This window comes from Oryzias latipes, chromosome 12 (genome assembly GCF_002234675.1).
Source record: "Oryzias latipes chromosome 12, ASM223467v1".
Classification (NCBI taxonomy): domain Eukaryota; kingdom Metazoa; phylum Chordata; class Actinopteri; order Beloniformes; family Adrianichthyidae; genus Oryzias; species Oryzias latipes.
In genome coordinates, this window is record NC_019870.2 from 3246123 (window position 1) to 3260669 (window position 14547).

At 47.1% G+C, this 14547-nt stretch overlaps 2 protein-coding genes across 8 annotated transcripts in view; one reads left to right on the plus strand and one right to left on the minus strand.

Moving 5' to 3' along the window:
* LOC101166888 (3-hydroxy-3-methylglutaryl-coenzyme A reductase) lies at window positions 1–12062 on the plus strand. 4 transcript variants are annotated; one of them, XM_023960401.1, is made up of 21 exons: window positions 5–128; window positions 401–512; window positions 796–1005; window positions 1080–1191; window positions 2294–2381; window positions 2972–3056; window positions 3384–3489; window positions 5006–5112; window positions 5189–5308; window positions 5392–5516; window positions 5596–5852; window positions 8385–8491; window positions 8569–8763; window positions 8838–8996; window positions 9081–9238; window positions 9309–9414; window positions 9487–9657; window positions 9729–9869; window positions 10028–10186; window positions 11465–11613; window positions 11683–12062. In XM_023960401.1, exons 3-21 carry the CDS (start codon window positions 841–843, stop codon window positions 11732–11734), a joined length of 2562 nt encoding a protein of 853 aa, XP_023816169.1. In that variant the 5' UTR covers window positions 5–128; window positions 401–512; window positions 796–840; the 3' UTR covers window positions 11735–12062. The 4 variants fall into 4 exon arrangements, with proteins under 4 accessions (XP_023816171.1, XP_023816169.1, XP_023816172.1 ...); XM_023960402.1 differs by having other exon boundaries at window positions 40–201; XM_023960403.1 differs by lacking the exon at window positions 401–512 and having other exon boundaries at window positions 1–128.
* Window positions 12060–14547, minus strand: part of LOC101174116 (collagen type IV alpha-3-binding protein) — a 19765-nt gene continuing 17277 nt past the window's right edge. For all 4 annotated transcript variants that reach the window (XM_004074499.4, XM_011481453.3, XM_011481452.3 and 1 more), the window contains 6 exons: window positions 13884–13979; window positions 13671–13803; window positions 13529–13599; window positions 13325–13453; window positions 12812–12941; window positions 12060–12737 (listed from right to left, as the gene is read on the minus strand). In XM_004074499.4, the coding sequence (XP_004074547.1) occupies window positions 12610–12737; window positions 12812–12941; window positions 13325–13453; window positions 13529–13599; window positions 13671–13803; window positions 13884–13979 (687 nt within the window). In that variant the 3' untranslated portion in view covers window positions 12060–12609. The remainder of the gene's footprint in view (window positions 12738–12811; window positions 12942–13324; window positions 13454–13528; window positions 13600–13670; window positions 13804–13883; window positions 13980–14547) is intronic.

A 14547-nucleotide genomic window follows, 5' to 3' on the forward strand; every position in this document is an offset into this window, starting at 1 on the left:
GCCGCCGTGACGGAACACTGACGTCATCAGCCTTCCCCGTATTTCCGCTCGTTGCATCAGGGGTTATGAGTAGTGCCAACACCGGCATGGAGAGAACTGTCTGTTCCCGGTGAAAGTCACCGTTTAAAGTACGTAAATTTTACAAAGAGACCAAACAATAACTTTAGGAATATAATGAGGCCGCAAGACAAATATTTCTCTGTAAGTTACTGCGTATGGTGTTTCGGCTAATGCTAAGTAGGTAATGCTAACGCTAGCTAGTAGCTACAAAATAAAAATCGTACCCTTTCGAGCGCATATATTAAAGGGTTTTGTGTTTTCTACACACTTATTTTTCTGTTTGAATATTTTTGAATATAAATATTTTTTTATTGTGGTGCCAAACTTTAAATATTACCAGGAGATTGGTGGAGTGGGAAGGCTAATGTGGCTAAAGCTGAGGGAGTGGACTGTTACAGAAGAGAAAACCACCACTACAGTATTTTATGGAAGACTGCACAGCTTTAATTGAGGTGAATAGTCATTTAGTATTTTTAATTACTACTCATAGTTCTTAATGATGCAGAGGGGTGGTTTCTAGAAAAGCCCTTTGAGGCTAGCATGGCTAATGCTAGCACAAAAATGATGCTAATGTCAACAATCTATGTTTTACCCTATAGACCTTTTTATTTGTATAAGGTCATTGTACATATACAATTTTTTATTATCATTATATCCTTTCATTTAAATGTTAATTAGATCAGTAAGATGCCGTTTTGTCTTAAGAAGTTTTGCCAATCTTCTGTTCTGTTTTAGTTTAGACTTTTGTAACCTTAAGAAGGGCTAACGACCCCTGGGAACATGCTGGCCCGCCTGTTCAGGCTCCATGGCCTGCTGGTGGCTTCCCACCCATGGGAGGTGATAGTGGGGACCCTGGCTGTGACCGTGTGCCTCTTCTCCATGAACAGCAGCTTCACAGCCAGCAGCCAAGTGTGCAGCTGGAGCGAGTGCCCCAAAGCGCAGGAGGTGATTGCCCCTCACCACCATTGGAAATCTGTGTTTATAGATGTTTACAACAGGAGCTGTGCATTTTCTTTCAGAACGTCCACAGCAATGACTTTATCATCCTGACCATCACTCGCTGCATGGCCATTGTTTACATCTATTTCCAGTTCAAGAATCTGTTGCAGCTGGGATCCAAATATATTCTGGGTCAGTATGTTGGATGCTTTTGAGCTGGGATGCTTCACCCCAGCATTGCTTTAAATAGGTCTTAGATCAGGCATGTCCAAAGTCCGGCCCGCGTGCCAAAATGGGGCCTGCAAGGTCATGTCATTAATTCAATAATCTGTGGCGCCCAGCACCTTCTAAGAACTTTGTGCACGAATGCTTGATAACGATTGGTTTCTAAGAATTGTTTATACGATTGTTTGATCGTGGAAACGAGGGCGGCTGCTTCGAGGACAAATGGAAATTGGCTTTTTAAAATTTTGTTTTTAAATTAAAGCACAACTGTGCGCGCTTAAAATGCCAAACCGTCTGTTTTTAAGGGGTTTATTATCATGAGGCATTGCCAGACGATATCCTAACTTTGACAAACTGGGATGGAACGGTGCGAATAATTAAAGCAACTGGACATTGGTGTAACGGCACAGCAGCGTTTAAACGCCACAAAAGTGAAATACGAGGGAGCGACACTGATTGCCAAGCACGGCAAATATTTCAGCGATGGGGAATTTATTCAAGACTGCGTTGTGAAAGTGGTGGAGGACATTTGAGAAGAAGCCGGAGTTTGATCATGTTTACTTGGCTTTGAACACTGTGGTCCGGAGAATCGAAGACATTTCGTCTGATATTAAGAGACTGGTGGAGCCCAAAGAAGCAGAGTTTGTTTCATAAACCTGCGATGAAAGCACTGACGCGTCCGACACCGCTCATCTTTCTGGGTCAAAATGTATTTAGACGAAATGAAAATAATGCTGCTATAAAAAGGTTAATTTGCATTTAATTTTAGTTCAAAAATGCAGGCCCAATGGTTGGCCCTCACACGGTTACCTCACCAAATCTGGCCCTTAGATCAAATGCAATATGTCCTTGGATTTCCTGTGTGCTTGGATTACATGGATTACTTTTGTGCTGTTTTTTGAGTGCAGATTAAAACGAGATGACTATGCCTCCCCCTAATGAAATTATGTTTTATTATACAGTACAAATTTATCATAGAGTGGCAATAGTACTTAAATTAACCAAAACTATGTAAGAGATTTCTGAAAGTCTTAACAATGACTCAAATGCTTCTGCTTTCTCTCTGCAGGTATTGCAGGGTTATTCACAGTATTTTCCAGCTTTGTTTTCAGCACAGTGGTCATCCATTTCTTTGGAAAAGAGCTCACAGGCCTCAAGTAAGTTTTTTATTTTGTAGATTTAAGCTGATACCTTTGGAGGTCTAGGAGACCTTTGGATTGAAAAATACTTATCAGTTCAGACTTTGTGTTTTATTTAGATTTTATATAGATTTTTGACTTTCTTTGATTAAATTAAAGCTTCTTCAGTTTGGATTTGAGCAGCTGCGTTTCCATCACACATTTCCACAAAACTTGATCAAAATTCTAGAAATGTGGCAAAAAATTCACAATTGCTCAAGTACACCGTTTCCATTAAATCATAACTATGCAAATAAACACAAACCAACTGACACGATAAGTCATTCAAACACACTGCGACGGATGTGATCAATAAATTGTTTTACAGCAGATGCTTTCAAATTTCTGCAATGGCACTAGAGCTCATCATCATCTATCAAAGGAGACATTTTGCTACAGATGAAGCCATATTGCGAAACGGTGGTTGGTGATTTTACTGAAGAGCTGTGGATCAAACATGACACGCTCAACTTTTGATGGCCTGTGTGATGCTGCGGCACGTCTGGTGGCGCCCGCTGTGTAATACCGTCAGTTTTCACGTTCCCTCTGACCTCCTCCTTTTCCTGCAGTGAAGCTTTGCCGTTCTTTCTCCTGCTCATCGACCTGTCCAAAGCCTGCACGCTTGCCAAGTTCGCCCTCAGTTCCAGCTCTCAGGTGGGACAGCAGTCATGTTTTTGCCGCTCGGTCTGTTGACATGCATTCCAGAGATCTGATGGTTAGCTGATGACTTGATTCGGCAAAGATTTCTGGCGATTTTGGCTGCTGCCGTTGTCGGGGTTTCCTGCTGTGAGGCGTTTCACTGAAGCAGACCCCCTTCATGTTCACTGTAATCTGTTGTCCGGGCTCAAACCCACGGCAGGGGTCGACTGTAAAAACAGCCTGAGACGCGTGATGCGGCGTCTTCAACGGTCAGGTTTCTGACGGGCCTGTAAACCTGTCAGATCTGCTATCAGACCGGCTCACTGCTGCGTTTGTGTGCAGGAGGAGGTGAGGGAGAACATCTCGCAGGGAATGGCCATCCTGGGCCCCACCTTCACCCTGGACGCTCTGGTGGAGTGTCTGGTGATCGGAATCGGCACCATGTCAGGTGAGCGTTCCACCGACGATGCCGACGGACGTTGGAAACGTTCCGCTGACGGATCTGAAGTTCTAATCATCGGTTCTGAAGACAAGAGAGAGATGATTTTACCACATCTTCATAATTTTAAACCTTCTCAATGTGTGAGAAACCTGGGCGTACTTTTTGACTCTGAGCTGAATTTTATCCCACACATTAAAAATGTCGTCAAGACAGGATTTTATCATCTTAAAAACATTGCCAGAGTCCGCCCGTTCCTCTCTCTTGCCAGCACAGAAGTGCTAATGCATGCTTTTATTTTCAGTCGTTTAGATTACTGTAATGCCCTGCTCTCTGGTTTACCCAAAAAGTCTATTTCAAATCTACAGCTATTGCAGAACTCAGCGGCACGAGTTCTGACGAGGACCAGGGGGCGGAAACACATTACACCGATTTTAAAGTCGCTGCATTGGCTCCCTGTGCGTTTCAGGATTGATTTTAAAGTTCTTTTAATGGTTTATAAGTGTTTTTATGGTCTTGGGCCTTCTTATTTAAATGATATTCTTTTAAAATATGAGCCCTCGCGGACCCTGAGGTCCTCCGGTGCTGGCCTCTTAGTTGTTCCTAAAGTGAGGACCAAAACTTATGGTGAGGCTTCGTTCTGCCATTACGGTCCTCGCCTGTGGAACGGCCTGCCAGAGGGCCTCAGGGCCATAGAGACTGTAGAGGTTTTTAAGAAGAGGCTCAAGACCCACCTTTTTAATTTAGCTTTTAGTTGATTTTAACTGCTAATTTATTCTATTAGTTTTATTATAGGCTATATTCTATACTATATTTCATTTCATTTTATGCATCTTATTCTCAGTTTTTTTTATATTTATTTATTTATTTTTTATTTATTTATTTATTTTATTTTTTTTATTTTATTTATTTATTATTATTTATATATATATATTTTTAATAAATCTTATAATTTTAGTATCTTATTGTGATTTTAGCCCCAGTGTTTCTTGTGGGAGTCTTTTCTGCCAGGGTTGCCGGCTTGCCCGGTGGCTGTTGTTGCAGTTCTTGCCCTTGCTGGGGCGGCTGGGGTTTAATTTTGCAGCCTCACGGCTGTGAAGTGGACCCTGGTGTTGTCCCGGTCTGGGTTGCCGCTCTGGCGATGCTCCCGTGGCCGGGCTGGCTCCTGGTATGAAGAGATTCCCAAATGCCGTTTCCTCGCAGCAGAGCCGAGCCTTGTTTGTTTGTTTGTTTGTTTGTTTGCTTGCTTGCTTGCTTGTTTGCTTGCTTGCTTTTTTATTTATTTATTCATTTATTTATTTATTTATTTTAACTTGCATTGGTAGTCAACATTCATTGTCGTGGGTCATGTGCTTTAATGGAGGGGAGTGGGAAGGGTGTAGGGTGGGTTGGGTTTTTACTGTAATGTTGTGTGTTTTTTGTTTCTAATGTTAAAGCGCTTCGAGCTGCATGAAATGCATGATAAGCGCTATTTTATAAATAAAGTTTGATTTGATTTGATTTGATTTGATCTGTTGTTTTGCAGGCGTTCCTCAGCTGGAGATCATGTGCTGCTTCGGCTGCATGTCTGTTCTGGCCAATTACTTTGTGTTCGTGACGTTCTTCCCGGCGTGCGTCTCTCTGGTGCTGGAGGTAATGGCGATGCGTGACCTCTGCGGGCGAGGGTGGGGGCGGTGTGAATCTGACTGTTGTGTGTTTGCGTGCACAGCTGTCAAGGGAGAGCAGAGAGGGCCGTCCCATATGGCAGATGAGCCACCTGGCTCACGTCCTGGCAGAAGAGGAGGACAACAAACCCAACCCCGTCACCCAGAGGGTCAAAATCATCATGGTGGGCGCCCCGATTGCCAGTTCGACTGACCAGGTTTTGTGTTTAAACTTGATTTATCCTAATGAAACCATGTCCCCGTCCAGTCTCTGGGCCTGGCCTTGGTTCACGCCCACACCCGCCTCACAGCCGAGTCTCTGGGGAAAAACCGCACAGCTGCCGTGGAAAGACCCGACGCGACTGGATCCCTGTGGCCTCAGAAGCTCTCCAGGTGAAGAGACACACACACACACACGGAGGCGCACACACATGGAGATTGGCAGTAACACTGTCTTGTCTCCGCCCCTCAGCGTGGAGCTAGAACACGTGATAACGCTCGGCCTCGCCCTGCTTCTCGCCGTCAAGTACGTCCTCTTCGAGCAGGCGGAGACAGAGTCCTCTCTGTCTCTCAGGAGTCCCATTAGCAGCTCCCCCCCAGCCCTGAAGCCCCCGGTGGCCGAGGACTGCTGCAGGAGGGACCTCCCAGCTCCGCCGACCCGGAGGAGCTCCAGCGGTGTCCTAGCAACCAGCTCCTCTTCCTCGGAGCTGAGCGCGTCCCCAGGCGAAGGTGAGATTCATAACTGTGTCCTGCAGGTTTAATGAGACTTCAAGGTCCAGTCAGTTTCTGTGCAGTTCTGTTTAATTCTTACGGAGTCCGTGTGCTGACATTAAAAAACTAAAATATGTCTCGTTTTTAATGTCAGGACACAGTCTACAGAAGAAATTCTGCAGATTTATTCAAATAAATTAAGAAAAACATCAAAACGTTTCAGTTCATGTAAAACTTTTGTCACTGCTACTTTAGATAGACTTTATTTAGATATTACAGCCTATCAAACTACACAATGCCATCACAAATTAAACCACAACTGTTCAGTGTCAAGGCTGCAGGGATGGTGGGAAAAGCCTTCATGAAAAAGTTTCCCCAAACAAATCTGAAGATTATACAGTATCTTGCCCCCCCCCCCCTATCAGGTGGAAAAAAAGTTGTTCTGTCGTGAAAACGAGATAGCGTAACGTTTATCCCTTTGCTGCACTGAGATGGCGAGACGTCATCCGTCTTAGTTTTCTTGATTTTGTGTTTGCTGTAACCAACGCGGCACAGCTTACACGACAACTCTCAACAACAGCAAAGGAACAGCTCCCCAAAAAGTCTGTCTTAGTCAGTTCTAGTCTCTGCCTGGTGTGTGGCCGGTGTCTAAAGTAACGAGCATCAGACTAACCAGCAAATCTAATTGAGTGTATTTATGACTCTGCTGTCTTCTGAAGATAAAAACGTTGATGGTTTACCAAAAAAACACATATAAACACAGTTTTTTGGCCAAAATTCTTCACTGGTGCGAATCAACCCTCCTCCCGTTCCCCTCCTCATGCTAAAAGCTCTCTGTTTACGCGCTCTTCTGCTTGCTTACAGCCCCTCACACCCCCCCAGCCTAACACTAGCGGTGCGACAAAAATGGCGAGCGACATCAGAGATGTCCAGCCGCACATTTCTGAGACAGATTCTCCGCTCAGATCAGGGAGACTTTGATCCGGCTGATGCCTTTTCCACGTCTGCTCACTCTGAACCCCGATCTCCGAGCACCAGCCCCTCCCAATCCACGACAACATCACATTGTGATGTCACAAATTGAGGAACCGCCCCTTCAGTCTACGCTGCCAGCACAGACACACCCACTTTCTCCGTTGTGCTAGCGGTGATCGGATAAAAAAACCTCAGGAAAATAACAAAAATGTCATAAAAGATTCATTCTTTAGTGTGCCAAAGGTTAATATTTGATCACATACATGGATATTGTTTAGTATTAAAAGCTTAAGGTTCTCTAAAGGGGAAGCAGAAACAGGTAACAAACAAAAAGCAGAAACGCTCCACGGCTCGCCGTTCTTGTCCTGACGTCCATAACTTTATTTATAAAGCGCTGCTCCTGTTGCAGAACACCTCAAAGTGCTTCACCAGAGACGGTTTGATCCGTTTGAGATGTGGACGACCTCGAGAACTTCATGTCTCCTTTATTCCTTTGCTGTTTATGTTCCTCCAATCGCTGCCGTAATCAGAAGAAAACGTTTCCTGGAAGTTTTGTCCAGGTTAGAGACAAAGAGTGTGGATGACAGAAACAGCTCTGAGGAGAGGTGCTGAGTGGTTTACTGAAGAACCGGGTCCAGTTCTGGTTCTGTTCATGTTTGAGTTAAAAAAAAACATCGCAGCGGCGAAACCAGGAAAAAAATGAATGAGGCCAAAATCTCTTATGCGGCTTAAAGGAAATTGTTCAAAATCCACTAAAGAAATCAAAAGACGCATACAGGGACATCCCAAGGAAGTTTTTGAATTATTATGGGATGGACAAAAATGTGAAATTTGGCTATTTTTCACATTTTCATGCAATACGGGAAAAGAAAACCTTTGATCTAGCGATCTTTACGAAACGTCCCTCCCATGTTTCCAGGTTAAGTCTACAACCTGAACCGAAGTTCCATTGACCTTTGACCTGGGGAAGAGGCAGCCATCTTGAATATAAAAAAAAAACACACCTTCAGTACCTTTTTTACAAATTAAAATTCCTCATAAGAACTTTGATTTATTGCCTTCTAACTCCTTGAACATCACTTGGAAAAAAAAAAATGTTGGAAATAAAGTTTGTAGATTTGAAAGGTAGCGAGCTCCCAAAATGGGGAATCTGTTGCTCGCACGTTTTTTACCGGAACATTCTGGAAATGTAGTACGTGAACTGTTGGCTAAAGCTGAATGAAACCGTATGATATATAATATGAATATGTTAGGAATGTGGGTGGGGTCAACAAAAGACATCTCAGTTGCAGAAATCCAAAAGTTCACTTTCTTCTACAAATCACACAGACCTGTTCATCAGGTGACCAAAAAACAAAATGGTTGCTATGGAGATAAAACCAACAGAAGGTTTTTTTTTGATGAATTTGTCCTGTGCAGCTCTTACAGAGCCTCAGCCTGTAATGGGGGGGTCAAACGGGGACAGGTATGAGCTGCATGCAACACCGCGTTTGGCTTTCACTTCTGTTTTAAGGTGGCACGAACGTGAAGTGAAACATGAAATGACGTTTGAGAACCTCCCGTTTCTTGCTGCAGACTCCATGGAGCCAGAGCAGAGGGAGCCGGCGTCTCCCGAACCTCCGGGCTGCAGGTCGGAGCTGCGACCGCTGGACGAGTGCGCGGCCGTCCTCGCCGATCCTCAGGTGAGTCCACCACCTCGGAAGGCGTCACTCCCCTCTGGGCTTCTCGTTTTAGCGAGCTGCTCGCCTGTGTTTCTCAGAGAGGGCCTCGGATGGTGACCGACGTGGAGGTAATGCAGCTCGTCACCGCGGGTAAAATCCAGAGCTACAAGCTGGAGACGGTCCTGCAGTCTCCGGAGAGGGGCGTGGCCATCAGGAGGGAGCTGCTGTCGCCTAAGCTGCCTGCAGCGTCTGCGCTGGAACAGCTGCCCTTCAAGGATTACGACTACTCCAAGGTACAGGAGGTTCGGTCAGACGCCGCCTCCTCCTCCTCACCAGACTGGTCGGTAACACTCTACCTGGTCTGCAGGTGATGGGCGCCTGCTGTGAAAACGTCATCGGGTACATGCCGGTGCCTGTGGGGGTGGCTGGGCCCCTCCTCTTAGATGGCCGCCAGTTTTACGTTCCCCTGGCAACCACAGAGGGCTGTCTGGTGGCCAGCACCAACAGAGGATGCAGAGCGCTGTCGGTGAGTGCCGCCGGTGTGTGGTTACAGCTTCTGCCGGCGGCTTCTGTCCCGCTAACCCCGCCTCCTCCTGTGCTCCCTGCTCAGCTGAGCGGGGGCTGCAGCAGCAGGATCCTGGCCGACCGCATGACCCGCGGCCCCGTGGTCAGGCTGCCGTCGGCCTGCCGGGCCGCAGAGGTCAAAGTCTGGCTGGAGACCGCGGACGGCTTCAGTCTGATCAAAGAGGCGTTCGACGAGACCAGCAGGTCAGCGGGGAAGCAGGTGGGCGGCGTTGTGGTGACGGACGCGTCGTGAACCGGCGTTTGTGCTCGGCAGGTTCGCTCGTCTGGAGAAGCTGCTGGTCTGCATCGCTGGGAGGAGCCTCTACATCCGCTTCCAGTCCCAGACGGGAGACGCCATGGGCATGAACATGCTGTCTAAGGTCAGAGCTGATCTTCGGCGGGAGTCTTCCTCACCTGTTGCAACTGTGTTGACCGTGCGCCGCGCTCTGCAGGGCACGGAGCAGGCGCTGCACCGACTCCAGCAGCACTTTCCGGACGTGGAGCTGCTGGCGCTCAGCGGCAACTACTGCACCGACAAGAAGCCCGCCGCCATCAACTGGATCCTGGGCAGGGGCAAGTCCGCCGTCTGCGAGGCCACCATTCCCGGCCAGGTGGTCCGAGAGGTGAGGAAGACGTGGCCGGCGCGGCCCGCTCTGGGTCTGCGGTTCGCTGACTTCCTGTGGTTGATGCTCAGGTGCTGAAGAGCAGCGCGGGCGCTCTGGTGGAACTGAACATCAGCAAGAACCTGGTGGGCTCCGCCATGGCTGGAAGTGTGGGAGGCTTCAACGCTCATGCTGCCAACATTGTGGCCGCCATCTTCATCGCCTGTGGACAGGTACCGGATCTCAATCTGCCTTTACATCTTTAAAAAAAAAAAAAAAAAACTAACCAAAGAAAAACGTGGAAATCCCAGAAAAGCATTTTTGTTCCTCAAAGAGCGTTGAGCTTCCTCCAGCTCCTCATCCTCACTGCCAGCCTCCGTTCTGCCTTCAGGACCCGGCACAGGCGGTCAGCAGCAGCAGCTGCATCACCCAGATGGAGCCGTCCGGTCCGGACGGACAGGACCTGTACATCAGCTGCACCATGCCCTCCATAGAGCTGGGCACGGTGGGCGGGGGCACCAACCTGCCGCCACAGCAGGCCTGTCTGCAGGTAACGTTTTTTTTTTTAGAGATTTCTTTCCTGATTGGCTGATGAGCATTGTCAATCAATCCCCTCCATGTCGTGTCTTCTGTTCTCACGTTTCATTCTATAGTTCTGGACTTCTTTTCTTTAAACTTTGAGAGATAAAGTCTCCAAATGTTTGTGTCCGTCTGAGAAAAGTGCAGTGAGGCGTTTACGGCCTGGAAACATCTGTAATCCTATTTCAGCTTGAAATCGTATTTTTAAGCTGTCATGGGTTTGGTTTTTGACAAAATGTTAATATTTAATGACATTTTTATTCTAAAATGAATTTTCTTTGTTTATTTTCTCATGTCATGGGATAGAAACTCAAAAGTTTAAGTTTGTTTCATTAAATCAGTAAATAGTTGAGGTTTACACCAGAACACCTGAGCTGTGGGTCAGAGGTATCGGTCTGTGGGCGGGTCGGTACCGGACTACAGGATTTAAAAAAACAACACGACCCGCATGTCTGTTTTATTTCTAGTCTAATTCTGAAGGAAGTTTTGTTTTGGAAACTCCTGGATTCTCTCCACCACGTGACGCACGCCGTGCCGCCCGGTCATGTGACTAAAGTGGCTGCTGGTGTTGAAACCCCCAAGCGAGCTAAATTAAACAAAAAACAAACGTATTAGGAAGGTTTGTGTTTTTACAGAAAAGAGGAAAAGGAAAGCCTTTGATTTCAAAATAAAATCTGCATTTAACAAACAAAATATGAATTTATTCTGACAGTTGATCCCACAGACCATAATAATGATGCAGAATATTCACCGACCGGCTACGAGTATGCTGCTATTAATAGATTCTGAAAAATACCAGTTTTTTTTATTTATATCTCACCTAAAAAGTCAGTTGAGGCTGAAGTTGGCGTCAGATTTTGTTTTTTCACGTTTTAAGTTTCCTGCAGGAAATCTAGCAAACAAAGTTTAAAGCAGCTGCAGATGTTTTACATGAAGATAAACTTTTCCCTTATACGTTAAGGGAAGCTGGAGGCTAAAATAAACAAATCAGAAACCAACTTCAGCCTGAAACAGGCAGGTTTAAAGTTTTTCTAGATCAGATCTTGTTTATAAAGAGGTCTCACTCTGACGAATTTCTCTGGAAAGAATTCCTGCACTTTGGCGTCACGTGCAAATAATGAAATAGACTCCTCGTTGTTTGGATTGAAGAGCCGTTGACGGTCACCAGTGAGCTCGCCGTCAGCGTCACGCGCTTGAGGTGTTTCTGGCAGCTCGTCTGGCGTTTTCTGATTCCGAATCTGGTTTGCAGATGCTCGGGGTCAGCGGCCCCAACGAGCCGGGCGAGAACGCCCGCCAGCTGGCCCGGGTGGTCTGCGGTGCCGTCCTGGCGGGGGAGCTCTCCCTGATGGCGGCTTTGGCCGCCGGTCACCTCGTCAAAAGTCACATGACCCACAACAGGTTTGTTGTTTCCCATTTTTTTCTTCTCCTAAGATTTCAGTCCTTTCTGATCACGTCTTCGTCTGGCAGATCCAAAACAAACCTGGCAGCGGCCTTTGGGAAGTCGGATCAGACGCCGTGACGTAGGGGCCACCGTGGAAATGCGTCATTTCCTCTTTTTTTACTTGAACTGAATCGCCATGGAAACGAGCCGAACCGAAGCTCCTTTCATCTCCTGAGGAAAACATTTCTCTGCACGGATCAACACTTTTGACCTTAATTTATTTAGAAAAAGCCGGCTCCAGTGTTTGTGGCGTTGGCCCCTCCCCCTCTGAGGGCGCCGCTGTATACTGTGTATACTGACTTAGAGGTTAAGTTATGATGAAGACGGCGTTTTGTGGACGTTGTCTTAAGTGTCCTTAAAGCATGACTAAGCACAAAACCCTGCCAATAAAAGGATCTTCAGCTGATGGAGGCAAATGTTTTATTCTGACCAGAAGCTGAACACATTTACATTCAAGCCCCGCCCCCCTCATCGCCGCCAACGTTCAAGTTCAAGAACTCAAATCCGACGTTCAAGTTTCCCCCGTAGAGAGCAGCGATGACAGAGAACATTAAAAAAATACAGAGAAGCGTCGAGACCCGGATCATCCGTTCACATTTGAAGACGAGGAACCGCCCCTGAGGCACTTCGCTGACCCCGCCCCCATGGTTCCTGTAGAAATGAAGGCGCTTGGATCCGAATAGTCCGTCAGGCTATTTACAAACGGAGCGAACAGAAGTGATGGCGGCGTCTCTCCTTCAGCGCCAGCGGCTTCATCAGAGAGACGCACCGATCATTTCTGACGACTCGCGTTAAAGAATTCTGCAAAAGTAGTGAAATGTTTGAGTCTAAAAGGTCGTTTACGTCGTCTTAAGCAGCACAGCAGCAGCATCTGTTCAGTTTTCGTGGCTTTCAGTGGACGTTCACACAGGTTGAGGGTTCAAGTCCTGCACAGGTGGGAGGTCCGGGTCTCCTCAGAATAAGATGGGTTTGCTGGCGGTTTTTTCCTGCACGTAGGACGTAAAGCGTTTGAGGAATTTGGGGTACTCCCTCTTGGCCACGGCCCGCAGCACGGAGGCGGGCGCCCAGCCGCCTGGGTTCACTGCAAGCAGAGAACAATTCATGAGGGAGGGGGGAGGAAAACCCTCATCAGAGGCGGGAGCAAAGATGACGCACCGTTGGCGACGTAGGTGATTTTACACAGGAGGTTGTCCCTGCTGATCTCTTTGTCGCCCTCTGGTGGACTGACCAGGGTCTGGCAGATCATGGCGATGTTGATTTTGGCGCGGACGCACCTGCTGCTCACCTGTGAGGACGAGACTTCTTTGTTATTTTGGCTGTTGTAAAAGGTTTGAAACCATTGACTGCACATGAGAACTGGACCGAGTGACCCCGCCCCCTGGCATTCCAAACAGGAAGTACCCGCACAATTTAATTCCATAGACTTCTATAGAGAAATAAACAGCTGTTACTGTAATTCTAGTTACAAACTGACCAATCAGAATTGGCGAGAATGGTTGCCATAGAAACTCAGACCGACTCTGCTTACTGATGGCGTTTGGCTTGAACGTGGCAGCGCCCATATGGTGAAAAACTGGCGACTTCTTTTGCTTGTAAACCGTTTTCTACGGATGACGTCGCACTGACCCGGTTCTCATGGACGGTCAACGTTAGGAACCGACTTCTCACCTGAGCGTCGTCGTGATCCACCGAGAAGTTGCAGACCAGCCAGGTGTCGGGATCGTTCTCGTTGTTGGTCACCATCTTCCTCATGGCAGACAGGTAAAGGACGTCCCTCTGAGAGGCGGGCCACACCCTCTGCAACACATCATCATCGTCGTCATCATGGGTTCAGACTCTGCGGTCGGCGCCGCAGCGGCGGATCCGGCTCACCTTGTGCGTCTGGTAGACGATCATGGCGTTGTCGGACAGCGTCTCCACAATGCTGAAGTTCTCGATCGTGGCTGCAGAGAAAGTTTGAAAGTCAGCGTCCGGCTCTGAGGTTCTGACGGGGAAACCTTGTGGGGGGACTCACTCTCCCAGTCGTTGCGGTACGCCGTGTCCCAGAAGAAGTGGCACACCTCGTGACCCGTCACCCCTTTCACCGAGTGCGTGGCCTTCAGCGGGTCCAGCACGATCCCGTTCTCCTCCACCTCCCTCCTGTACACCTGCAGGCAGGTGGAGGCGACGGACGTCAGGTCGGCTAAGACCCGACAGGAGAACGTCTGCGGAAACCGCCGGCACTCACCTTCATCTCTCCCTCCTCCACCACCAGCTGCCAGTTGGCGTCTCCTCCGACGTCCTGCAGGGAGTAGGTCATGTGGTTCTGCACCATCTCCTCCACCTGCAGCGACACCATCGGTTATCAGGGAACAGAACTAGTTCCTCTAGAACGGCACACGTGTCTGTCAAATATTTGTCACATTTCTATCCAACATGCATGTTTTATTTATTTAATAAAAATTGTTTTTTTTATAATTATTTTAACTTTTAATTCAACTAAAATAAATGTGTCCAGTTAAATAGCTGGAAATGTAATTTTTCTATATTTTTACAATAAATCTCCTTTAAATAAAACTGACTCGATTGTTTCACATAAAGATTTAAACTGATTCCAGGATCCCGAGACTGAACAGCTGAAGCAGAAAAGACCGTCAGTGGTTAAATGGCTCCCCCTTGTGGCTCAACCAGCGAGCTGCAGGACAGAAGCTCAACAGTAACGACTGGTTTTAGTTATTGTACATGAGATTTAATATTCTGGTAGCCAATGGGCTCGAAGCCCCGCCCCTAGAGTAAGATCAACTCCAAAAATGAAAAGTTGCGATTGAGAAACAAAAGAATTAAAGCTACAAAACAGCAGCTGTTACTAACAAACATTTTTATTTTAGGTTCTTAGTTGTTTTTTCATATTA